The sequence below is a fragment of the Lissotriton helveticus genome, chromosome 5_1, assembly GCF_964261635.1.
Source record: "Lissotriton helveticus chromosome 5_1, aLisHel1.1, whole genome shotgun sequence".
Lineage (NCBI taxonomy): Eukaryota > Metazoa > Chordata > Amphibia > Caudata > Salamandridae > Lissotriton > Lissotriton helveticus.
Genome location: NC_136065.1, coordinates 333,048,839 through 333,074,088, shown reverse-complemented (window position 1 = coordinate 333,074,088; position 25,250 = coordinate 333,048,839). Strand labels below are relative to the sequence as shown.

Sequence of the window (25,250 nt, the reverse complement as noted above, 5' to 3'; positions counted from 1 at the left end):
CATCTGTGGAGTCTGCATTGGTGTTGAGGCTCCAGGGTAACGAGTGTAGAGTGAAGTGGAGGAGTCGGAATGGGAGCTGGAGGAGGACCTATGGTGGATTTGAAGGGTCCAACTGTTGCAGACGGTACCCCAGATAGAAGGCTTCCTGGCACCTTAGGGCCTGATGGCATGCCAGAGGGAGTCGATAAGTATCAAAAGAGTAGGAACATGGCCTTGCTGAACTCTTCGATCTTCCACAGTGTCCAAGACTGACCCGGTTGTGCCAGGACAAGTTGCAGAATAGGCTTCGACATCTAGCAACTTCAGGAGGAAGATCGAAAGGCATGGTGACACCTGTGCCCTTTCACAGGAGTATGAGAGTGGTGGAATTTGTGTGTTTTCTTTCACTTACCTGAAGAGTTAAAGTGCGATGACAACCAACCTCAGGATTGATTCCTGAGACTTCTGAACCAGGAACTGGATCGGGACCAATCCTATGACTTAGACGGGTCTTGTCATGAAGTCTTCCAGTGCTTGGTGAAAGTTTTGCCTTGCAGACTTTTGTGGCCTTTGGGTTAATTGACGCGCAGTCACTGTAGGCCTTAGAATCGTGGCTCGTCCCCAGACAGCACAGGCAAACCGGGTGAGGATCTGTCAAAGACATTTGTTTGGACAGTCCTTACAGTGTTTAAATCCTGTTATCTTGGGATGTGGCATTTCCCATGCACACTGAAAATGTTTTGGATGAAAATCTAAGCGAGACAAGAGATAGCTCGAGATCCGTGTCTGGTGGTGAAGATAGAAACGACTGACTTCAGGACACGGAAATGGCACCTATATAGGACCAGCATGTAATTTGTGGAAAGGCGTCAGTGCGGAGCCATATGGCACCACCTACTTGCATGCAGAGATATTGCTCAAATGTTTCCGGAACCACACTGGCCCGTGAGGACTATTCAAAAAGGTGACTGTAAGGAAATTAACAAACAAACAAGTGTGGAGGGTCGGGGGGAATATTTAACGACCTGTCTGCTCACTCCCCAATGATCAGAACAATACACAAGAGAGCAGAACAGGTCTGAAAGTGGTGTGTGACCATAGCAGTGTCAAAGGGGCAGTAGGCTACATATGTGAACCAATGTTACCAGTGGTTATGGGAAACACTAGGCTAGTACAAAACCCATCAGACCACCCATGTGGTGGAGTTTACGTCACGTGGGAATTGCAGATCAATCCATATCAAACAACGGCCATATAGTGCCTGTATAGAGATGGATGTCGGAAAACCAGCATCGTGTTTGCCATATAGTGGACTAAATAGTGTGCAGTGCCAAAGAAAAAGTGATGGATAAAATTGACTAAACAGACTCTGAGCAGACCTTTTTAAACAGAAGTCAGTGTGTCAAAAGTAAAAAAACTGCGCCAGGTAGAACGACTACCATGTGGCGCTGTATGCCTGTGATTATTGTGTACAGAAATAAGATTACTAGTAGAAAGACACATATCTACCAGGACCTTTATCGGTTAGATGTCCACTTGAGGGAAAGAAGGATGTCTTCTTCCCAGCATTGTGTGGGTGAAGACCTCACCTCACCCGGCAACCGCTCGGGAGTATGAGGCCCCGCTCTGTCCGTCGGTGCCTCAGGTTGAAGACCAAGCGGAAGTGGAGGCCTCCGATAAAGGTCCTGGTAGATATGTGTCTTTCTACTAGTAATCTTATTTCTGTACACAATAATCACAGTCATGTTAGCAGTAGCTGATTTAAATTAGGTCCTGAAGAATGCCGGGGAAATATCCCCTCGTAGGCAGAAACATGTTGACCGTACTGCATACAGCGCCACATGGTAGTCGTTCTACCTGGCGCAGTTTTTTTACTTTTGACACACTGACTTCTGTTTAAAAAGGTCTGCTCAGAGTCTGTTTAGTCAATTTTATCCATCACTTTTTCTTTGGCACTGCACACTATTTAGTCCACTATATGGCAAACACGATGCTGGTTTTCCGACATCCATCTCTATACAGGCACTATATGGCCGTTGTTTGATATGGATTGATCTGCAATTCCCACGTGACGTAAACTCCACCACATGGGTGGTCTGATGGGTTTTGTACTAGCCTAGTGTTTCCCATAACCACCGGTAACATTGGTTCACATATGTAGCCTACTGCCCCTTTGACACTGCTATGGTCACACACCACTTTCAGACCTGTTCTGCTCTCTTGTGTATTATTTTGACTGTAAGGAAATGCCTCGATGTCAGTTTTATAACGGAGGTTGGTGATTTTTCGGAGTGCACAGAGGCCTGCTAACCAGACTTCAGTGACAGTGCCCTGACCCTAAAGTGTACGTCGAATTGGCGCAACTCATTTGGAAACTGCTAACCTACCTGTGAGTCCCTAGTAAATGGTACCCTGGCACCCAGGGCAAGTAATTTAAAAGGGTACCCCAGGGCTTGGAGCACTGATTGTGCCACTCTAAAGTTCCACAAGTAAAACAAGTCCCTCAGATTGCCACTGCAGAATGATAGAGCAGGTGTGCACTGTTAGCCCAACATTGCCGTTGAAAGCAATGGCAAAGCCAATACTTTCCATGGGCGTGTGTAAGTTACCCATCTGGCAGGCCTACCGAGCCCTAAAGGAAGGGTGCACCATATGACATGCAGGACATGTACTTTACATGTCATGATAGTAAAGCATGCAAAATAACAGTTTTTCTGTGGAAAGGGCTGGTCGCCCAATTGGCAAGTACAGGGTTACATGCTTACCCCTCAGCTGTGCTAACTCCTGAATGGTGCGACACGATTCTGCACTCCAAAGTATCAAACAACTCGTTACATTATTGTATCTCATGTTGAAATTAATGTAGTTTGTTGCAGTGTGCAGCTAACTCCTTTGCCTTCCCAGGCACTTGTAGAGCCTGCTCCACGAGACAGCTTTCTGCCCTCCTGGAGAGACATGCCAACGATTCTCAGGAAGGAGAACAATGAGGGACTGCAGGTGTCGCCTCCCTCTTGCAGAAAGCCAGTGTTATCCCCAAAAGGAAGGCTTTCAAAATGACGCCGCCTTTTAAGGGCAGCTGTGTTACACTAGTGAGGAGGGCTGCCCTATTGTTGAAGTACACAGGCTGGCACGGGAAGCAGTGAGGAGAAACCACTTGCATCAGGACACTCCACATGAATCCATTGCAAAACTTAAAGTGCCTGGCACTGTTGAAGGACAGCTTATTCTGTGAAGGTAACTGTTCTTGAGGATCATGCTGGTCCAACTGACAAGCTCCTTGCTGGAGTTGGTCGCCCCAAGTATTTTTAAGCAATCGCATTGAATCTTACCTAAGTTTTCTTTGAAAAAGTTTCTAACTGTTCAATTTGTTGACTCTGCCAAGATGTGTTCATGCTTCAGTGAAATTGCTTTGATTTATTATTGCTTGAAGAATTTATATCTACGGAACCCTTCGGTGGATCATTTTCGTTCTAGTGCCTAAATTCTTATAAAAAATACAGTCTATTTTTATAAATTGGTGCCTGATTTCTTGAGTTGTGTCTATTTCTTCTTCAGTTGTTTGCTGCTGTTTAAATGCTTATCACTTGTTCCTCTCTGTAAGTCTCTCTGCTCACTGCCATAGCTACCCAGGGTTGAGCTGACTGTTTTACAGAGGGAACCTATAGGACGTAAAGGGGTTGGTACTGTATAATACAGTGAGGTAGCTGAACCACACTATGTAATACACCCCATTTCCTCACAGTGACAAATATACGGTCACAAGTCTCTATCAATAACGGTGTTTTACAATGTTTGCCTTTATCAGCTCCTTCAAGTTGTCCATGATCAACCTCAACATTTTCTTTAACATGGGATGAGATAGTGGACTGTCCTCTCGGTCATTAAGAGCGTCTCCAGGTGGAAGTCGCCCTCCTCGTGTACAGTGGGAATTATAATCTGATGGTGCTGCATATCCTGTTGGAGCACCGCATGGTAGACATTGGTATCATCTGGTGGTGGGGCTTTGGCAGGGTAAGGATTGAGGTGAAGGGGTGGAGGAGGAAGGAGTAGACCCCATAATTGTCCAAAGATCTTCTCCTTCTCGGGGCATAAAGAGGTCCTGCGGGAAGATCAAGACTAACAGGGTCAGAGTCAGTATCCTGTGGGTCACAGTCAGGTGAATGCAGAGGTAGTTGTGTGAAAGTAGTGTTGCAGGTACAGGTGGAAAATATGTGGCAGGTGGCCGAGTCCCTAACTCTTTTGCAGGCTGGTGTTATGGGAAGCTGTAAGCCTGTTCTTTCTCTAAGGCCAGCCTGTATTTTCTCAGGGTTGGAATGAGTACTACAGCGAGGAACTTGGCACGGTCTTGCCAGTGTCAGGCTGAATAAACAGTTATTTTTCCTGTTTGACTTCAAGGACTTCAGAAAGTTTATAGAAGACTAAATCTTCCCTGATGTCTGAGTTTGACTTTGAGGGGGTCATTGAAGAGGGTTTCGGTGGCAGTGCAGCTTTTGGCATCGATATCAGCTTAGAGTGGACCTTTTAAGGGGCTCGAGGGCGAAGCAGCATTTAGGAGGATGCAGCTCAGTGCCTATCGGAGGAACTTTGGTAGGTATACATTCAGTCTCTTGAATTTGGGTAGGGACGATCAGTGGGGTAAAACCTAAAGATTTATATAATTTTCACTTGACTCAAGGCCAACTGCCATAGAAGCGGTGCTCTGCCTTTGATGAAGGGAGTTTCAGGGGTTGAGAATGACGTTCTGGTGCCTGAGGCACTGAAGAGGCATGGAGAGCCTACTTCACCAGGGGTGTGCCCTGGCCTCTGTCTCACAGCAAGCTCTTTCTCCTCCTCCGGTTCTTCTGCTTTGGAGGCCTCTGATAAGGTTGCTTCTGGATTTTCATCTCCTTGGGTTGCTGTAATGATGGGAGGCCTGGCCTGTTCCCAACGCCCAGCTGATCGTCCGTGCTGCAGATGTTAGAAGTCTGGTGAGAGGCTTGCAGCTGCATCTTATAATGAGCCGATCACGGTTTTCTATGGTACGGTAGTTTTTTTGCAGCGGAAGGCGTGGCAATGTAGCAGGGGTTTTGTGGGTTGGCGAGGCACAAGTTACTGATGCCCTTTCGGTCACTCCAGCAGTATTTGGCATTAAATAGAAGGCACAAATGGAAGGGTATACGTTACATGCTCTCACCCTTAGTGCATTCTCCGAGATACGACGAAGAAGACTCTAGGTTCACCTAGAAAATGAAAAGCATCAGGTCTGGAGCTACATTCACCAACGTCCGAGCGGGATTGCGAAAGAAAACACTCTAGGAGACACACCTGCTACAAACACAGAAATATAGATCTATATAGATTTATTTTTAAGGTTAAAGTAACAGTATAGTTAGGTACGAATCTCAATGACTACTAACGTTTTAAATGTATAAAACACCAGTTCTAGGTAGCTGTAGTGACTATAACTCGTACCCTTAGGTAACCATAACACACGCAATGCGCAATTTTCTTATCAATAATTTCAGTGCAAATATTGCAGTGATATTATCAATGATGTAATGGAAAAACGCGCTCGCCATGGACACTGCGTACCCAGTTGGAAGATGGAATACCCTCGGGAGACGCTACCCACCAACTTTCATTGTATGCGGATGATCTTCTCATCTATGTCATCCATTCCTGCCCAGCTAGCCCAACTGCTGTAGGGGTTTGCCGTACTCTCTAGGTTGAAAGTGAATGTAGACAAATCCTGCCTTTACCCATTTAAAGATGGACTTACTGACCCAGCATTCACCATGGGTGGCAAACCTGTACAATGGAAACCTGACACGTTCCGCTATCTAGGGATCCAGATCTACCGTCAACAGAATTATCTTATTGACAAAAACTTAGGGAGGGCGGTGACCTCCATTAAGTCACAAATGAGATTCTGGAGCACGCTGCCGTTTAGCTGTAGCGGGTAGAATATCACTCATCAAAATGGTGATGCTTCCGCGGCTCTTATATTACTTCACAAATTTGCCATTCTACGTGTCGGCCTCCTTCTTTAGCGCCCTCGAGAAGCAGCTCTGAGACTTTATTTGGGGCAATACAGGACATAGGCTGGCGCTTAAGAAACTATATCTACCAACGGGCCAAGGCGGGCTGGCGGCTCCCTGTTTTGAACATTACTACTGAGCCTCACAACTACAATGGATTGCGCGCTGGCTATCTAACTGGCAATGTGCAGACATTGCAACTACGCAGCACCCTACCTTCAGGAACGCATTGTTACACTGTTCCATCCGGGAGCGCAACTGCGTCCACCAGAACCTTTGCTACCTGCTGTGGCCTACAAATGCTTCCGCAGGAGCCTGTGTATAACATGCAGTGTGACCCACCTATGCACCGGCGATACCACTAGAGGGAACTCCCGCAGGGCAGTTGGTCCTGACAACACTTCCACTCAGGGAGTGGCAGGAAAAGGGTATACACACTCTAGGGGATCTCCATCGTGAAGGGATGCTTACGCCATAAATGACACTTGTAGAAGAAGAGAGACTGCCGCCGAGCAGTTCCTCACTCACCGAGCACTCGCAAACTGGGGAGGTATCAATACAGAACTGCAGACGCACCTTACTATGCAATACCTACACGTCATGGGGCGAGGTTGGCATCTAACACACTGGCTTGCAGCCTCGCTCAGGGTACATGCAGCGTTCAGCCTCGATACACTTGACAGGGATTAATAGTGGCTAAGAGGTTGATTAGCAAAAGGTGGAAGGCATCCGACCCCACTCATGTATGTGCGTGGCGCAATTCCATGCTCGCATGGGCCAAAGCAGAGAGTTTAGCTATTAAGCGTGAGGAAACCCTAGGAATACGTAAGTTTCCTATCGCAACATACTGGGATGCCATATACACTGAGCTGCAGCATAACGCAGACACATCAACGGTAGACACAGCCGTTGCCCAAGCTGCAGACCACTAACACAGATACCATCCGGTGCAGCGTATACACAAGCGCATAATGGTTAATACAACATACGTATGCACATCCTGGACTCGGGCAGGTAGTTGATATCTATGAATCATATGGCCCACTTGCAGCATTGTCCATACACCTGGATGAGGGTAGCGGGTCACATGTTTTACGAGCTTTGTACAGGTTTTGTTAAATGGGTTCTTTCCCCCCCCCGGTTTTTTTAATGCATAATTACCTCTGAACCTTTTGCTAGTGTGCACGATCGCCAGTGCAGACAAAGACCCTGCACAACCATATGTGCACTCACATGTGATGGCTACCATAAACCACTGCTCAAGATACACTGGACACTTAAACTTGCGACTTATGCATAGACTGCCATTTCCCTATATCCCTTGTTCCCTTCTCTTTCTCCTTCCCTCACTTATGTAACGGTAATACACTGGAAATCTACACATGGACTCTGCCATTTCAAACTTCTTGTATTACACAGGAACATGTATCAATACTGTATAAACACCTGCAAGCAGCGTGATTTGTAGCAACTGCAACGCCCACCAGCACATGTATATGTAATTGTCACAATGTGCTTATTTGAAAAACTTAATAAAAACAGATTCACAAAAAAAAAAAGAAAATTATGTCATGGAAAAGGTTAGGAGTAACATTATATGTGAGGCAATGTGGGAGAATTAGCAGTGTGTGCCAAGGGCATGAGAAAAGACCCCCGGGGACCCCATTCAATTCAAAGGAGAGAGGGGCCACGCTGCTCCTCACTGTGAGCCTAAAAAGGGCATAGGGACCCCATCCCCTGGGGCAAATCCAAGTGCTCTGTCCCAGGGAGTCCACCTTTAGGACTTATGAGTAGTTGAAAAATAGGTTTGCTCCTGCCTGGCAACGCAGGCAGGAAAGGCAAGTCTGCTCCCAGCTGGAGGGTGATTTAAAAATGCTCTCACTCGATGTAAGCAGGAGTACGTGGTTGTGATCCTACTGTTTAAAGTATTGGCGACGCTTCGTTCAGGTTAGAAAATAGCACTCATAAGATTGGAATAGTCCACGCAGATCAGGGTATTAATTCTCAGATACACCTAGTGTACTCAACAGACTCATTTCCACTAGAGATTAGCCCCTGATGAAGGCACACCTTTGTGCCGAAATGCATTGGGCATGACATGAAAATCAAGTACTATGTAATCTGCGTCGTGATAACATGAATTTAAAATGTTTTCTGTAAAGAATTGAGAACCATAAGATAAATGTGTTCAATTGAATTATAAATGTACCTGGTCATAACATTATGATGATTAGGGAAGCATCAGTTTATGAATTAAAATAACTGAAGTCTCATATTGCTATTGTGTTTATATTGATTATAATTTGGAGTGTTGGATAACACACAGTGAACAGTGCGCAACTAGATGAGATTTTTCTCACCTAAACTAGCATTTAAGGTACACAGGCTTGACAAACCTGATTAGTTGCAGCACCGATTGTATAGGTTGAATATATAGTTTATAACGGAGTGCTCCCCACAAACCCTTTAAACTTTATCTCACTGAGTGGGAGCACACTTCTGTTTCCCTGCCTGCACTGATGCAGGTAGGGAAACCGATACTGCTCCCAGCCAGATGGAGAATTGCCAGCTACTGCAGTATGCGGAGAGTCAGCGGGGGCGTTGGGGGGGCCTGGGGCTCCCCCCGTGGGCCAGCACTTGGTGCTTTGTGGGTGTCCTGTGTGAGCACTGGGCACCCACCTATAATTTAAGAGAGGCCCCATGGGATGGGGTCACAATACGGCCCGCAGCCCCCTCCATTATCAAATGATATGCGGCCGCATTAGATGGGGTACTGGGGCCCAACAAGGGTCAGGGAGTGGGGATCGCGTGGCCACTCTCCCCTTTATAGTGATACATGGGCCCAGGGATGGGGTCCACAGGACTGAAGGCTCAGTGAGGAGGAAGCCAGAGGGGGCCCGACCCCTTTTTATTGGAATTCGGCTACATGGCATGGGGTCCCTAGGGGCAATATTGGGAAGCACCCACTCCCACTTGCGTTATGGTTTGGCCCCCAGGGGAAAGGATCCTCAGGACCACTAATGGCATGCGCCGCCACCCCTTAAAATTAAACCCTCAGCAGCGTGTGGCCTCTGCCCGTCTGCAGCGTGGGGTTGGCTTCAAATATAGTAAACAAATATTACTCTACATTAAAAAAAAGTTCAAGTAAAATTATAGTTAGGTGAGAATTGTAATGACAACATAACGTTTTAAACATACAAAACCCCTGAAATTCACCAGTTATAGTTAGCTCTGTTAACTGGAACTTGGGCCCTAAGGTAATTATAACTCGTGCTGGCGCCATGCACTGCTAATTATGCCACATATTACATCACTTATGACATCTTCCATGACTTCATTAATATTATCACTGCAACATTTCCACTGAAATTACTGGTGAGAAAACTGTGCGTGGCAGGTGCACAAGTTATAGTTACCAGAGAGAACTATACTTTCACAGTATCCTACAAACACTGAAAAAAACCTCTACTAAACTCATAAATCCAAATAACAGACACACAATTCAAGGTTCGCACAAAATAGTGCTCATATTGAAAATGCACTACAATGCCAAAATATCAGTAATGAGCACTACCCAAATCAACACGACAGAACATAATGCTAAAGACCAAGGTATCCAGGTAACACAAGAAATAAACTGATGGGCATATGAGAGACTTTCTATGAATCTATGAAATGTATCTTGTAGCGACAACAGTGATGATTATGCTGCTGCTAATCACTGGTACATCTCATCCATGATTCACATTTAGGAGTAGCACGGAATGGTGAATACTCACACTGAGGACCACTCCTTCCAACGCGTCAAGAGGTGTGCTGAGGAGTCTCTTGCTAACCTAGGTAGAGAAAAAACAGACATTAAGACCATTATGACAAAACTTCAACCACAAGTTAACAATCAAATTCTCCTCTGAGCCCTAGAGTCTTTTGAGGAATTGGTCATCACAGCTCATGCCATTCTTGTGCGATGTCCCAGCCCATCAAGGTGAGCTTATAACGGCTGTCAGAAAAAACTCTGAAACTTTTCACTACATTATCGTCCACTCTGCCAAGAAATTGAAAATGTCTGTTATGTAGAGCCCTATATATTTGCCCATCTTATCCAAGAAAAAGACGTCATGCAAAGTAAAATATAAGAGAAACATTCAATTCTCTCATGAGGGTAGACTTCATGGACCCTGTGGACAACAGTGGGCTTGGAAAGTGAGCTAACAGGCCCTTGTGAGAGGCATGGAAGAACAATGGCAGAAAATTGGAAGTGGCAGGTTCAAATTTGAAGATTCTGCTTACAAAACTGAAAAAAAGTTAACGATAATGATGAACAATGTAGTATGGTGCATACACAAACAAGGGGATTTCTTACTGCACACATTTTGGGACTGGGCCATTGCATGGTGGATATATTGAACACTTTGGTTCAGGAAATCAGTGTTCTATTCATAGTTTCAATCAAGTTTTCACCTAATACCTTAATCACCATATACAATTGCGGGGCTTAGATGAATATTGATGCCTAACTTTTAGCTATATTGAAATGAAGCTGAACAAGCAATGCCCTGCTGCATTTAGTGGCCTTAAAGGCTTAGTGTGACTGCATCAGTTGCTGGACAGAGTGAATATCCACATACTGAATCATCATAAAACTAAGGAGCCAACTGTGTTTCAATGAACAACTAACAGAAATGTAAGTACACAACAGCAGTTGGTATCGTTTGGAGAGCTGCTACATGTTAACTTTCTGTAACACACAACAGAAAGAAATTTGTATTTATTTTCAATTATCGTGATAATAGAAAATCTTCAGCTAGAAATGATGTTCAGAGTTACGAGCTGTACAAAACAGTCATTTGTGTATGGAAGGCAACAAGGGTATATGGTGGCCAATTCATAGTGCTGTTTCGGAACAAAGGAGAAAAGTTACAGCATACAGAGGTGACTTCAGTCTCATAGCACCCACTAGTCATCTCGAAATCGAATTGTCCCTTAAATGTCCCATAAGTGCCTCTTCAGACAGGCCCTTGCCCTGCCAATAAAAACATAATTAATGTGCTTCCGTCTATCAGAAACATCCACGACTATTCAACACAGAATCTCAGATACACACAAAAATTTCAAAATACCAAACAAGATACAATTTCCACAATGTACACGAAATAACTCATTTACATAGTCAGTAGTTATCCTTAAAAAAAAATAAAAAAATTGCATGAGCTGAAAGTATCTTTTTCGTACCTTTTATTCAACCAATGCCTAAATACGGACTACTTTTACCTTAATGGGGTGCTTCACAGCTTCCAGTGCCGTCAGCCTTGATGTTTCCCTCACAAGTGAGGGCTTGCCCAACCGAGCCTCAATAAAGCGCCCTGCCACACCTGTAGCATTCTTGGCTGTGTACACTCCCACTGCCAGCAGTGTCAATCCTGCCACCTGTCAAAAACCACAACAGGTTAACAACAAAAAAAAACTCACAGAACGTAATTATTCTAATGAATGTGCAGCACAACCAAGACATCAATCTCTAAGACTACATAACTCCGTTGCATATTGAGTGAAAGTGAAGCATGTTAAGGACAATTACTGAAAATAATGGAATTTTTTAGGCCACAACCCTCGAAATTCAGTTATATTAACCCAAGCGTGTGGTTTTGCATTCTTGGTGGGTAAAAAAAGAAATTGCCTCATGTCCTAAAGTAAACACCAGCAGGGTCAGCATCTATTTATTTTCCAATGGTTCACCCACTTTGTAAGAGCAAATTCCCTACCTTTGGCTTAACTTACCACTGGATGGGCTGGTGGTTTTGAGTGATATTATGTGTCAAGTTTAAAGGAAATATTCCCTCCATTTTACCGAAGTTTGTATTGTTTTGAAGAAGACCGGTTACATTTATTGTTTTGATGGATGAACCATGGACTTTTGAACTGAAACTAATTAAGTTCAATGTATTTGCTAGCTTCGATCAGGAAAAGAGCAAAGGAAAATCCTGTTTTGTATTAATTCCAAAATATTTGTTTATCATATACCTTTGTAATGTTTTCAGAACACACAAACACTAAAATTCACTTTATTCATCAAAAGAACTTTGATGAATATATTTCACCTTTTGGCCAGGTTGAGAATGCTGTGTTCTGGATTGTCTGGAGTCGCTGCAAAAGTATGAAGGTTGTGCCGGCATAGAGTGTGTTGCAGTAGTCGAGTCAGCTGGTGATGAGGGCCTGGGTCACTGTTTTCTTGGTGCTGATGGGGAGCTACCTGAAAATCTTTCGGAGCATACTGATAATGTGAAAACATGCCGCAGCGATGGTGGGTCTGAGCTCCGTGGGCTCGAGCTCCATGGGCCACCAGGAGTCATTCCAGAGGGAGGTGTTTCTGTCTTACATCAGGACTTTCGTCTTGTCCATATTAAGTTTGAGGCAGCTGCCTCACATCCATGTTGCGACGTTCTTCATGCAGTTGTGGAAGTTGGTCTTGGTTTAGGTGGGGTTTGTGGATAGAGAGAGGACGAGTTGAGTGTCGTCGGGGTATGATATGATACTAATATTGTGTGATCTGATGATGTGTGTGAGAGGGGTCATGTTGAAGAAGGCAGGGCTGAGCATTGAACCTTGTGGTGCTCCAAAGATGGTGTGTTTGGGGTGCAAGATGAAGGGAAGGGGAGGCGGACTTTAAGGATACGTCCTGTGAGAAAGGTCCAGGAGGATGAGGGATGATGTTTCTCCTCTGTCAAGTAGGGCTCAGATGTCATCTGTTGCTGCTATCAGGACTGTCTTGGTGCAGTTGTTAGCTCTTAAACTGGGCTGGGATGGATCCAGAAGTTTGTACCTTTCCAGATGTTTGGCGAGTTGGGTGTTGAAGGCTTTTTCCAGGACTTTGGCAGGGAATGGCAGGAGGGGGATTGGGCAGTAGTTCTGGCGGTTTCTAGGGTCTGTAGACAGTTTCTTTAGGAAAGGCCTGACTTCTGCGTGCTTCCATACGTCAGGGAAGAGGTTAGTGATGATAGAGGCATCGATGATGGTGGCGAGTTGGTGGCTGATCTTGGTGCTTCTGAAGTTGAAGATCCGATGTGGGCAGGGGTCTGTGGGTGCTCCTGGAGGAAAGGAATTCATCAGAGTGGTGGTTGTGGGTGTGCTGAGTTCTTCTCAGGTGGTGAGTGGGTGTTTGTTGCTTGTGTTTCTTGGTTTGCTTAGGATGTCGGAGGGTTGGGGTTTAATATTTTTGTAGATTGTTGTGATTTTGTTGTGGAAGCGGTTGGCGAGTGAGTCCCAGAGTTCTTGTGAGGGAGGGATTTTTGTGGCTGAGGGGAAGGAGAATTTTCTGATGATGACAAAGTTCTTTGGTTGGGTTGGCGACGGCTTAGATTCGGCGTGTGAGGGCTTACTTCTTTGTGGCTTTGATCTGGCAGTGGTAGTTGTTGAGGGCTTCTTTGTATGTGGCTCGGTCGGTGTCGCTCGTTTGTATGCCATCTTCTTTCCAGTTGTCTGCATTTGTGTTTTGACATGCAGAGTTCTGGTGTGTACTAGGTGGCTCGTTTGTTGGGTTTGTGCATCTTGGGTGGTTTGTGGGGGTGACTTGGTTAGCAGCATTTGTGATCCAAGCGTTGAAGTTCTCAACCGTTTGGTGCAGGTTGGCAGCAGTGTTAGGTCTAGAGATGCGAGGCCGTCTGTTCACTGTTGCAGAGCCACTCTGTTCCAGCTGCGGTAGGGTGAGCTGTTTCTATGGGGGTATTGTGCGGTGGTCCGGCAAGGGTGAAGTGCACAATGGCATGATCCATTCAGGTGAGTTTTGAAGTGTGGCTGTATCGAATTCTGTTTCTGGCTGTGAAGACGGGTGTCCACTGTGTCCAGCTCTGCGTGTGGGATTAGTGACAATCTGCTTGAGGTTGGTGTTGTCTAGTCTTGTGAGGAGGTCAGTGGTGTTGGTGTCGGAGAGGTCATCCAAGTGGAAGTTGAGGTCGTCTAGGAAGATGTAGTGTTCAGATTTGGCTATGGCGTCGCTGACTCCCGCTCGTGGTCCTGGCCGTCTGTATGCGAGGGTGCCTTTTAGGTGGTTTTGACATCTGTGTGGAGCTAGAAGTTCATGTGTTCCATGTGGGCCTGGTGAAGTCACTGGTGATGGTGCAGGTGATCGCTTCCCTGTGTAAGATGGCTATGCATCCTCCGTGTCTGTGGGCTCGGTCTCAGTCTTTCACCTTGTGTCTGGTTGGGGCTGTGGTGGCGATGCCGTGGGCCGATGCAGGGGTGAGCCATGTCTCGGTGATGAAAGTTACGTCTGGGGCGAGGTTGGAGATGGTGTCCCAGATCTATGTGACATGCTTGCAAATTGATCTGGCGTTGATAAGGAGGCAGTTGAGTTGGACCGAACAGGTGTAGTCCTTCGCGGTTGGCGTGGTGGTCACGCTAAAACGGCAGTGGTTGCTGGCAGTCGCGGTTGTCCATGGTGATGAGAGGCAGCAGTTGTTGCATGAAGGTTTCCAGGGCCTGGAGCTTTTCAGCAGTATATCTGTGTGCTTTACTAGGTCTAAGGTTCCAGGGGCATACGCAGTACGGGCGCAGACGGGTTTGCCTTTGGCATGCCCGCTGCAGCCTCCATTAAGTAGCCATGGGAGGTGGGCGGGGCGGGGGGGTTGAGGGTCGGTGCAGGTAAGGCCGTTCTAAAGCGGCTGGGGGTAGTATGCGTGGTGGGGAGTCACTCGATTAGGATGTGGGCACAATGCACAGGACAGAAAATAATATATAGAAAAAGTAGGCAGCCGAGAGAAAAGGAATTGAAAGCGGGTAGTTAAACGATAAAACAACAATAAAATGCGTAAGAGGGCCAGGCTCACTGAGGCAGAGCAGGGGCTAGAACTGGGGCCTCGAGTTTAGAGTGCCAGGACGACATCTTCAGGCTGAAATGTCCAGCAGCGGGAGCAGCGACCAGCAACATTGGCTAGGGCTGGGGATACAAGTATTGTATACAGCCTGGTAGAATCCCTTGCGTTTCATAGCAGTCTAGCACAATGGTTAGTCTACTAAACAAGTGCCTGTCGCCCGCAGCTTCATTTTATGTGTTATCAGGATGATGTAGCAAAAATAAAACAAAAAAATAAAGCACAAATATGAAGAACGATTATGGCTTCGAAGAGAGATTTTCTCTGATCTAGATACCTTTGACAGGTTGAGAGCAGCCCTACTCTCAGACATGCAGCTAGAAATCCCAAAAACCCTTCACCTGGTAGGCTGGTCGAAAAAGAAAAAGTGCTTGTGGTGACAAACTCGCACCCATCAAGTTGCTTTTTTCTAGCAGGACCCCATCTGCTCCTTCAGATATGCTGGGACCGGAAAAGCTTAAGAGGAGGTTGTAGCTGACAAGGAGCTTGATTAGGTGTTCAGCAGTTTGACACAACTGCTGGACAAAGAGATACAGAAATGCCTACTGGCGGTCACTGACCATTTTTGGAGAGAAAGGTGGCTCTCACCCTAAGGCAGACACCAGAATGTCATGTTTCAAATATCCCAAAAAAGGGACTGATTGGGCGTGGACGTCACAGGAACCTTGATGAAAATGTTAGACATGTCCAGGGAGGTCAAGGAAGTCTTATCCAACCAGAACCTCTCGCAATCATCGCACAAAGAGCTACTATCTTTCTACGTAACACCTACAGTGCCATGATACCTTGGACAGTCTCTTCCAGTTTTGGTGGAACCCAAACTAGGGCACCTGGCCTTCTCAGAGGCAGGCCTAGTAGTCTAAGGAAGTTTATTGTAGGATTGTTCTTCAAAGAACTAGACAAATCTATTACATACCTTCGTTAACAGTGTTTCTGGTGTACTTCAGCTTTCTGAAGATTCCTCACCTCTAGCATTTCCTTAACACAACAGACTGCACCCAGAAAATTGAAATAGTTCTCCTGCTCAGATAGATTGTGCCATGGCTTCAGCTCTACCGCAGTGCCACCCTGGATGTGATGTAATGCAGCCATACATCACACCACTCCATTGTCTTGAAGTCAGTTTCAGACCATTTTTGCATGCCATTTCAGGCAAAGATGAAACTGAAGAACAGAATTGTAATGCAAAATCTGATGTGTGATCATATTAAAAACAATACAATACTCCTCAGAATAGGAAGGCAGACAGTAGATGTAGAACCTGCAGGTAGATAGAGAATCTTTTGAAACATTACAACAGAAGGTAATTTATGTTTTTTGAAGGATACTTCTACCTGTAGATTGCTCACCTCTTGGCTCAATGCCAAAGCAATACCCCAGAAATGGGCTGAGGAGAGACAAGAATTGGTCAGAGGGACCCAGGAAGAAAACAAGTTACTTACCTGTAACTTTGGTTCCCCAGTATTGGTAACTTTCATAGATTCCCATGCTTTGTATCATTCCCCGTCGTCGGAATGGGAGCCTCGGTAGTATAAAAACCATAGAAACAAAAGAGAAACCTAGGCCTAGGCCTCATCTCATTTTGTATTCTATCCACCTCCTTTTGTAAAAAGAGACCAAACTTTTGCCAGGACCAATCAGAGCAGCCTCACCCTCTAGAACCTTCCTGAGAGAGCTCAGAGCCTCAGATTTTCGTAGCCGTTGTGCAAACCGCCACAAACTCTGTAAAAAGACTGAGCTTTCCCAGGGGAGGCGGGCGGGCGCATGGGAATCTATGAAAGTTACCAATACTGGGGAACCAAAGTTACAGGTAAGTAACTTGTTTTCTTGCCCCAGTATTGGAACTTTCATAGATTCCCATGCTTTGTATCAGAATAGCTAGCAGTACAGCACCATGAACACATTTTGTAAATACATGGCATCACATAACCATAGAAAAATACATAAAGTACAGTAAAAACAAACAAAATGTGCTCACCAGGATGGAGGGATCGTAGGGAAAGCTCACCTCTCAATGAAACAGATTACGCAGGACTGCCTGACCAACAGCCGCATCATCTCGTCCTGCAGATTCCAGGCAGTAGTGTTTCGTGAAGGTATGAGTACTGCTCCGCGTTGCTGCCCTGCAGATGTCCTTAATGGCAACTCCCGAAAAGAGAGCCACAGATGAAGCCACCGACCTCGTGGAATGTGCACGGACTCTGCCGTCCAGCGGCTTGCCCGCTTCCTGATGACAGAATTGAATCGCACTGGAGATCCAGCGGGAAATGCCAGTCTTTGCCAAAGGCAACCCCTTACGAGGTGCACTGTAGGACACAAACAACTGAGTAGACTTCCGAAAGGGACGTGTGCGCTCCAAGTAAAACTTTAAGCACCGTTGAATGTCCAAAGAATGGAGCGTACGCTCCGCAGGTGTAGAAGGATGTGGAAAGAAGGTTTTCAGAATCACCGGTTCATTCAAGTGGAACTCAGATGGCACTTTCGGGATGAATTTGGGATTAGTCCGAAGAACCAGACCTTGTTTTGTAAATTGCAGGAATGGATGCACTATGGAGAGTGCCTGAAGCTCACTCACTCGTCTAGCCGATGTTAGAGCTAAGAGGAGTGCTAGTTTCCAGGAGAGGAACTTTAAGTCTGCCTTGTGAACCGGCTCGAACTGAGCTTTCATGAGTTGAGCCAAGACAAGGTTGAGCTGCCACACTGGTGGAGGAGGACGAACTGGCGGATACATCCGGAATAGGCCCTTCAAGAATTGTTTAACCACCCTAGAGGACCATAAGGAAGGACCTGCCGAACTGCGTCGAAACCTTGATATGGCCGCTAGATGCACCTTTACTGATGAATGTGCCAAACCAGACTTAGCCAGAGATAGCAAATACGGCAGCAACTGATGAGGTTGGGAAGTGTAAGGATGGAGACCTTCCCGTTGACACCACAAGCAGAATCTCTTCCATTTTGCCGTGTACGTCTTGTTGGTACTTGGTGCTCTGGCATGAGCCAAGACCTCTCTGCATTCTTGAGACAAAGCTAGATGACTGAATTCTCTGTGTTCAGGAGCCACGCCGTCAAGTGGAGGGATCTCGGATCCGGGTGGAAAACCTGTCCCTGACTCCTGGACAAGAGGGACGGAATGGGCCTCAAGTGAAGTGGAGGAGCTTGGGAGAGCCGCAGCAGTTCTGTGTACCAGAATTGTCTGGGCCACGCTGGAGCAATTAGAATCATCCTGCAGGGTTCCGCCTTCATTTTCTTGAGAACTCGAGGAATGAGGGGAATGGGAGGAAAAGCGTAAAAGAACGCGCTGTACCAGGCCATCGAAAGAGCGTTCCCTAGGGACCCCCGATGGTGAACCTTGCTTGCGTAGAACCGGCATTTGGCGTTCTCCGGCGAAGCAAAGAGGTCGATGGTCGGCGTCCCCCAAACTGAGAACACTCCGTCGAGAATGGATTGATTCAACTCCCACTCGTGAGTCACTTCCGTCTGGCGACTCAAGGCGTCCGCCTTGACATTGAGAGTTCCCGCCAAGTGCTCGGCTCTCAGAGTGATGTTGTTGTGAATTGCGAAATCCCAAATCCGTTGAGCTTCTGCGGACAGAGTCTGCGATTTGGTGCCTCCTTGTTTGTTTACATAGTGCATGGCCGTCGTATTGTCCGTCCGGACCAGCACTGAGCGATTGCCCACTCTGGGTAGAAAAGCTTGCAAGGCCAACCGAATGGCTGTCAGCTCCAGGAAATTGATATGGCACTGCCGCTGTCCTGGACTCCAATGGCCACTGACTTGAAGCTCTCTGAGCACTGCACCCCAGCCTTCCAACGAGGCGTCCGTGGTCATCACCATGGGTGAAGGAGAAATCCTGAACGTTAGGCCTTGGGCGAGATTGCTTTTCTGAAGCCACCATTCGCTCGCTGTTCTCATTGCTGATGTTACGACAACCCTGTCGTTGAACGACCCCTCTGCTTGGCGCCATTGCTTGTCCAGCTCCTCCTGTAGAGGACGCATCCTTAGCCTGCAATGCGGTACTAATGGTATGCAGGAGGACAACGATCCGAGAAGGGATTTGTATTGGCGGACCGATAGGACCTTGCTGCGGCAGAGTAGTTGAGCCGAAACCATCAATTTTTGTTGTCGCTCTTCTGAGGGACGAGCCGTACAATGCGTGGTGTCCAGCACGGACCCCAGGAATCTGGCAGTTTTGGAAGGCAGGAGGACTGACTTGTGTTCGTTCAACTGAAGGCCCAGGCAGCGGAACAAATGGAGGCAAGTAGACACGGCTTGCGAAGCGTCCTGGAAAGATGGTGCCTTGACGAGCCAGTCGTCCAAGTAAGGGAAAACTTCGAGAGATTGTCGTCGAAGGAAAGCTGCCACCGGTGCCAATACTTTGGTGAACACTCTCGGTGCCGATCGAAGGCCGAATGGAAGCACTTTGAACTGGAAATGGCTCTTTCCCACTGTAAAGCGAAGGTATTGTCTGTGAGCTGGGTGTATTGGAATATGGAAATATGCGTCTTCTAAATCCAGCGACGCCAAGTAGTCGCCTGGATTTAAGAGAGGAAGAATTTCCTGGAGAGTGACCATTCTGAAGGAGAGCTTTACGAGATAGGTGTTGAGCTCCCGAAGATCGAGGATGGGACGCCAAGTGTCTTTCGTCTTCCGCACTAGGAAGAATCTTGAATAGAACCCCCGGCCCCTCTGAGAGAGCGGGACCGGTTCTATTGCTCCTTTGAGGAACAACTGGTGGGCTTCTAGATGTAGTAATCCTAGATGTCCTGAGCGGATGGCGCCCGGAGCTCGTGTTGGAGGAAAGTTGTGAAACTCCAACGTATGGCCACTCTTCACGATGTTGAGGACCCATTGGTCCGATGTTATTGACATCCAACTGTCCAGACAAAGGGATATCCTGCCCCCCACTGATGTGATCGGGAGGGGAGGAACAGCAGGTAGAGCCGGGAGGCCGCTATTGTCGTTTGGTGTTGTCACGGCCTTGTCGCTGTTGACGGCCTCGCGGAGATATACAATTGTGCTCTCGCTACTACAAAAAGTATTACAAACAGTACAATGACTGATGAGTGTTCAAGGAGACAGAAGCAGATTCTTTGGTGTGTTCTTAATACAGCAAAACGTTGGTTTATTCTCTCCAGATTCAAGTAATGTAATGTAAAGCCGACACGTGTTTCGTCGTGTACAGTTGAGTCAACACGACTCTTCAGGGCTTGTAAATTGGTATGTTCGTGGTGCTTGTTGTTAGGTCTCTCAGTACGGACCTGAGAGACGGCGACCGGGAACTACAGGAGGAGGGATTCTGAAACACAGCGCACCGCCTGTTGAGAGACGTACCCGTCTCTAGCGAGTCCTTAGTAAAACGGATCCCCTCCCGGCTACCTCCTGATACACCAGGAGCCAGTCTCTCTCCGACAAGTAACGTCCAATACATGGATAGTAGCCCAGACCTAACAACAAGCACCACGAACATACCAATTTACAAGCCCTGAAGAGTCGTGTTGACTCAACTGTACACGACGAAACACGTGTCGGCTTTACATTACATTACTTGAATCTGGAGAGAATAAACCAACGTTTTGCTGTATTAAGAACACACCAAAGAATCTGCTTCTGTCTCCTTGAACACTCATCAGTCATTGTACTGTTTGTAATACTTTTTGTAGTAGCGAGAGCACAATTGTATATTTCTGTATAGTCCCTTGACTTTTTTAGACGGTTAAGGGTGTTTTTCCGCCTGCTCTTCACGCACTACATTGCTACCTGTCAAGTTATATTTTGTAACGTTTAACCGAGGCAGTGCGCCTGAATGATCTGAATTTCCGACGGCCTCGCGGAGGGTTGCGAGAGAAAGATGCTGATTGCCCTTGTCGCTGATTCGAGTAATGGGGTTTATATGACTGGGAAGACTGCGAGGAAAAACGTTGTTGGTTTCCTCTGTAAGATGTAAATCCTCTCCCTCGTGCGCCCCTAAAGGGGACCTTGCGATAGGTGAGAGAGCCCAAGGACTTTGCTGTGTCTGTGTCCTTCTTGATATTCTGTAGGGTATCATCCACATGCTTCCCGAACAGCATCTCCCCATCAAAAGGGAGGTCTAGGACTCTGTTCTGGACCTCCTGACGAAACCAGGTGGCCTTCAGCCAACCCTGACGCCGTAAGACGGCGGAGCCGGCCAAGGCCCGGAAGGCCGTGGAAGCAATGTCCATTGCGCAGTCAATCACTTCTGCAGACGATTTCTCTCCTTCCGCCAGCACCTTCTTGGCGTCCTCCTTAGTGGGCTCAGGTAATAGGTCCACGAAGGGTTCCATGTCGCACCACATCTGGCGGTCGTAACGGCCTAAGATGGCAAGGGCATTCGCCGCTCGAACCAGTAAGCTGGCCATAGAGGAAAACCGTTTTCCAACATTATCCAGACGTCTGCCGTCTTTGTCCGGAGGAGTGGTCAACGGTGTGGACGGATTCTTTGACTTGCTTTGTGCCGCCTGAGAAATCACCGAGTCAGGCTTTGGCTGACCAATAAGGCAAGCTGGACTGCCTTCAGGAGCTTTATATTTCTTCTCCAGCCTGGGGAGGACTGGAATCACCGTGGCAGGACTCTGCATGATCTTCATGCCCTCCTCCCATACATGCTCTATAATGGGAATAGATTTGACAGAGCGTTGGTGTTGTTCCTTAAAGTCATAAAGGAAACATTCCGATTCCTCTCTTGAAATAGGTAGGCCAAACCTCTTAGCAGCCCGTTCCATCAGATGATGAAAACCCCCTATATCCACCGGAGGGGAGATGGAAGTGTCACGACCAGCAGCATTTGGGTCTTGCGGGTCATTGTCCCCCTGATCCGGGTCAGGGTCCTGTAAAGGATCCATCAAGGGATCCACTGGAACAACCTCCTCATCCGAAGAGGTATCCTGATGGGCATCGGGCAGTGGTACGGGATCTGGTGTGGGAACCCGGGCCAAAGGTGTCACTGGCGGTGGTGTGGAGGGTACCACCGGAACACTAGTAGCCGGCTGCACTTGCGGCTGTGGTGGAAGTGGAAAAAACGTAGTCTGTCCAGAAGGGTCTGACGGAAACCTTTTACGATAATCCTGAAGCATGTCCTGAAGATCCGAAATGAGAGAGGAGGGCATGGCTACCATGCCTTGTCCCAAACTCGGCGGATGTCGCTCTTCCACAACATAAGGATGTAGTTGTTGGCCACCTGCCTGGTCGAAATACTCATCCGTGTCCGTCTCCTGCAACTTTACGTTCAAGTCCGAGGGACTATAGGCAGGTCCATAATTGTCCTGAAACTCATCCTCGTCAGACTCATCATCTAACAGCATTTTCGGTAGATGGGAAGAGACTCGTCGCGGAGACGTCATCTCCGGCGTGATTTTCATTCTCCGAACTGGAAAATGCACTTTTTGGACCGTCGACGGTCTCGTCGACGACGCCGTCGTCGTCGGAGCATCAGTTAATGTAACCGTCGACGGCACCACAGCCTTCGTCGACACAATCTTCGTCGTCGATGGGACCACCGTCGACGGTCTCGTCGACGAACTCGTCGTCATTATCATCGTCGTCGACGTGGAAGCCGTCGTCGTCGACGTCGTCGACGTAGTCTTCGTCGTCGTTGCGGCCGTCGACAGCGGCCTGCTAGTCGTCGTCGACGTGGAAGCCATCATCGTCGACGAGCTCGGAACCTTGAACGTCGACGAAGTCGTCGTCGTGGACACCGCTACCGTCGACGAGCCCGTCGACGGAGCCACAGAAACAGCGGGAACTTTAGCCAAAGTCACAGTCGTCGACGTACCTGGTGTTCTCGTCGTCGACGGACGCTGTTTTTTCTCCGGCCCAGATCCTGAAGTGCCAGTAGAGTGTTTATCACTGGGCTTGATCTTTTTGGACGGAGGAGAAAGGATCACCACCTCCTTTTTGTCCTTTAAGGCTGGCACCACTGCTGTAGCCTGTCCATGCCTCTCCTTTACACTTTCGTGAGGAGATTGAAGGGGACCAGCCCTCTCAGACCTGTCAGAGATCTTGTGAGGGGCTTTAAGAGGGGGCTCAGATGTCGAAGAACCAGGGGGAGACCTACCCCTCTTCTTTGATCTTTGCGAGGAAGCAGCAGACACGGAATCCTCCTCATCCGAAGAGAGCACCTCCTTGCGTGTCTTCATCTTCTGAAGCCAGGTAAGTAGCCGGCCTTCTCTGTCCCGAAGAGTCTTGTTCGAGAAAGTCCTGCAGATCTTGCAGTCTGTGGCCTTGTGGTCAGGATATAAGCAATAAATGCAATTATCATGCTTATCCTCCACAAAAAGACGTTTTTTGCCACAAGAGGCACAGGACCTGAATAAGGCCTTCTTCTCCTTGTCAGACATGACGATTTGAAGCAGAAACTTGAAGAAATAAGTAGAAAAACAGTGAAAACTGAGCAGAGCTCAGTGGAGACTCCCTAGCACAACGTGCGGTAGAAAAATCTGAGGCTCTGAGCTCTCTCAGGAAGGTTCTAGAGGGTGAGGCTGCTCTGATTGGTCCTGGCAAAAGTTTGGTCTCTTTTTACAAAAGGAGGTGGATAGAATACAAAATGAGATGAGGCCTAGGCCTAGGTTTCTCTTTTGTTTCTATGGTTTTTATACTACCGAGGCTCCCATTCCGACGACGGGGAATGATACAAAGCATGGGAATCTATGAAAGTTCCAATACTGGGGCAAGACCATCAGTCCCATAAGTTCAAGCTTGAAATAATAACAGACACGGCAGAGCTCAGGGCAATAATTAAGCACTTGTTCTTGCATACAACACAAAAGAATATAGCAAGAATTTGCCTTAACGGACATCTAAAGATATCCACTTCCTACAAGCACAGCAAGATATAGACTATAAAAATACCCTTTTAACCGAACATCTAAGTTGCATTAATTTCTATTATACTAGTTTCCCTTTCTTTTTAGATGAATAAAGGAAAGAAAGACCACTAAAAGGTCTGCAGACACCGAGGGCTCGAAGTACACAGACCCTTCTGCTACTAGTGGTGCCACAGGGTAAAGGTAAATCAGGTCTTGCTTTACTATGCGGAATGACACACTGACAATTTCTCCTCCTCATATACCACCTCAGCAGTGTAGTCTTTTTTAGTCTGCAGAGCATTAAATGAAGAATATCCACTTAAATTTTAGAAATGTGTGATGTCAGTTGGATGTTTAAGTCATTTTCATTCATCGGAGTGGTATAATTTTGGAGCAGAGTGCAGAGGAGAAATACGTAAGAAGCACAACATTGTTAACATATCAGCTACACACAGACGGGCAATTGCCTACCAATAACAGCCCAGAAACCTATTACAGGAAAGAAAGAACAAAACACCACTCACAGGCGGGGTCAAACAGACCCTACCAAGGTCCATAGTGGGGAGAGAAGTAGAGGGAGGTTAAGGCCCTCTGCCAACAAAAATGAAGGGAGTCTGAAAAAGGAAGCATTCAGATGTCCTGCCAGTGAACCCCATTTGGCAGGTCAACAAGAGAGACTAGCAATAACATACTCAGCACAGGTAGTTCAACAGCTAAAGGGCCAAGTATTCGATGCTGCTGCAATCCAAGCATGAAAGGACCAAACTGTGTAGACTGGTATGAAGACCATCTGAGCAAAGCTTCTGATCCTAGCAACTGATTTAACTGAGGAAACCTCTTCATTCACATCTGAAAGAACACCATGGAGCAGGCAGGACTCAACCATGCTCCCAAAAGCAGATACTCCATATATCCAACATGATGAAAGATAGCACCCCAACATCTCCACTACAGGTTCAGCAAATAAATTCCTAATCAGGCCCCCTGTTACCTTAAGTTTCTGTCTGGGGGCTGTGAATTTCAGGGGGCTGGCTTCCTTCACCTGGCCTGGGTTGCAGATTAGTGCAGGATTTTTGGATACCAGTGGTAGGTGTACACACTGGAGTTACTTTTATACAGGCCACGATAACACCGCAATGTTGTCTATTGGGGGGATATGAGGAGAAGAAAGACCGCAAGATGGCATATAAATACTTGCAGCTGGGGGGGGGGGCGCGATGCCGGAATGATGCTGCACTTCACGTATGAGCGGGTGCGACAGGCAATCTGTGCTGTATACCCAGCATATCCAGAGGAACCGCGCACTTTGCTGGAACTGCGGGCGGTGCAGAACGTAGTGGTCTTATTACCAAGTTATACAATGCATCCCTAAGAGAAACTGATCTCACCGACTCCCCTTCCTATAATGAATGGAAGATAATCTTGGGCGACGCTTTTTCCTTAGACTCCTGGAAATTTTGCTTTACATTAACTGGGCGCCTAACGGCAAACTGTAACCTTCGCATGATCCATTTCAAATACATACACCAGCTTTACTATACACCGATACAGTTGTGAAGGTTTGG

General features: G+C 47.0%; 1 protein-coding gene across 1 annotated transcript in view; it reads right to left on the bottom strand.

The window, feature by feature from the left end:
• The window catches only part of ATAD3A (ATPase family AAA domain containing 3A), a 446,196-nt gene that overhangs the window by 229,170 nt on the left and 191,776 nt on the right, over nucleotides 1-25,250 (bottom strand). Inside the window, exons 8-9 of the mRNA XM_078642408.1 lie at nucleotides 11,268-11,423; nucleotides 9,776-9,832 (exon numbers count right to left, since the gene is read on the bottom strand). Coding sequence (XP_078498534.1) covers nucleotides 9,776-9,832; nucleotides 11,268-11,423 — 213 coding nt within the window. The remainder of the gene's footprint in view (nucleotides 1-9,775; nucleotides 9,833-11,267; nucleotides 11,424-25,250) is intronic.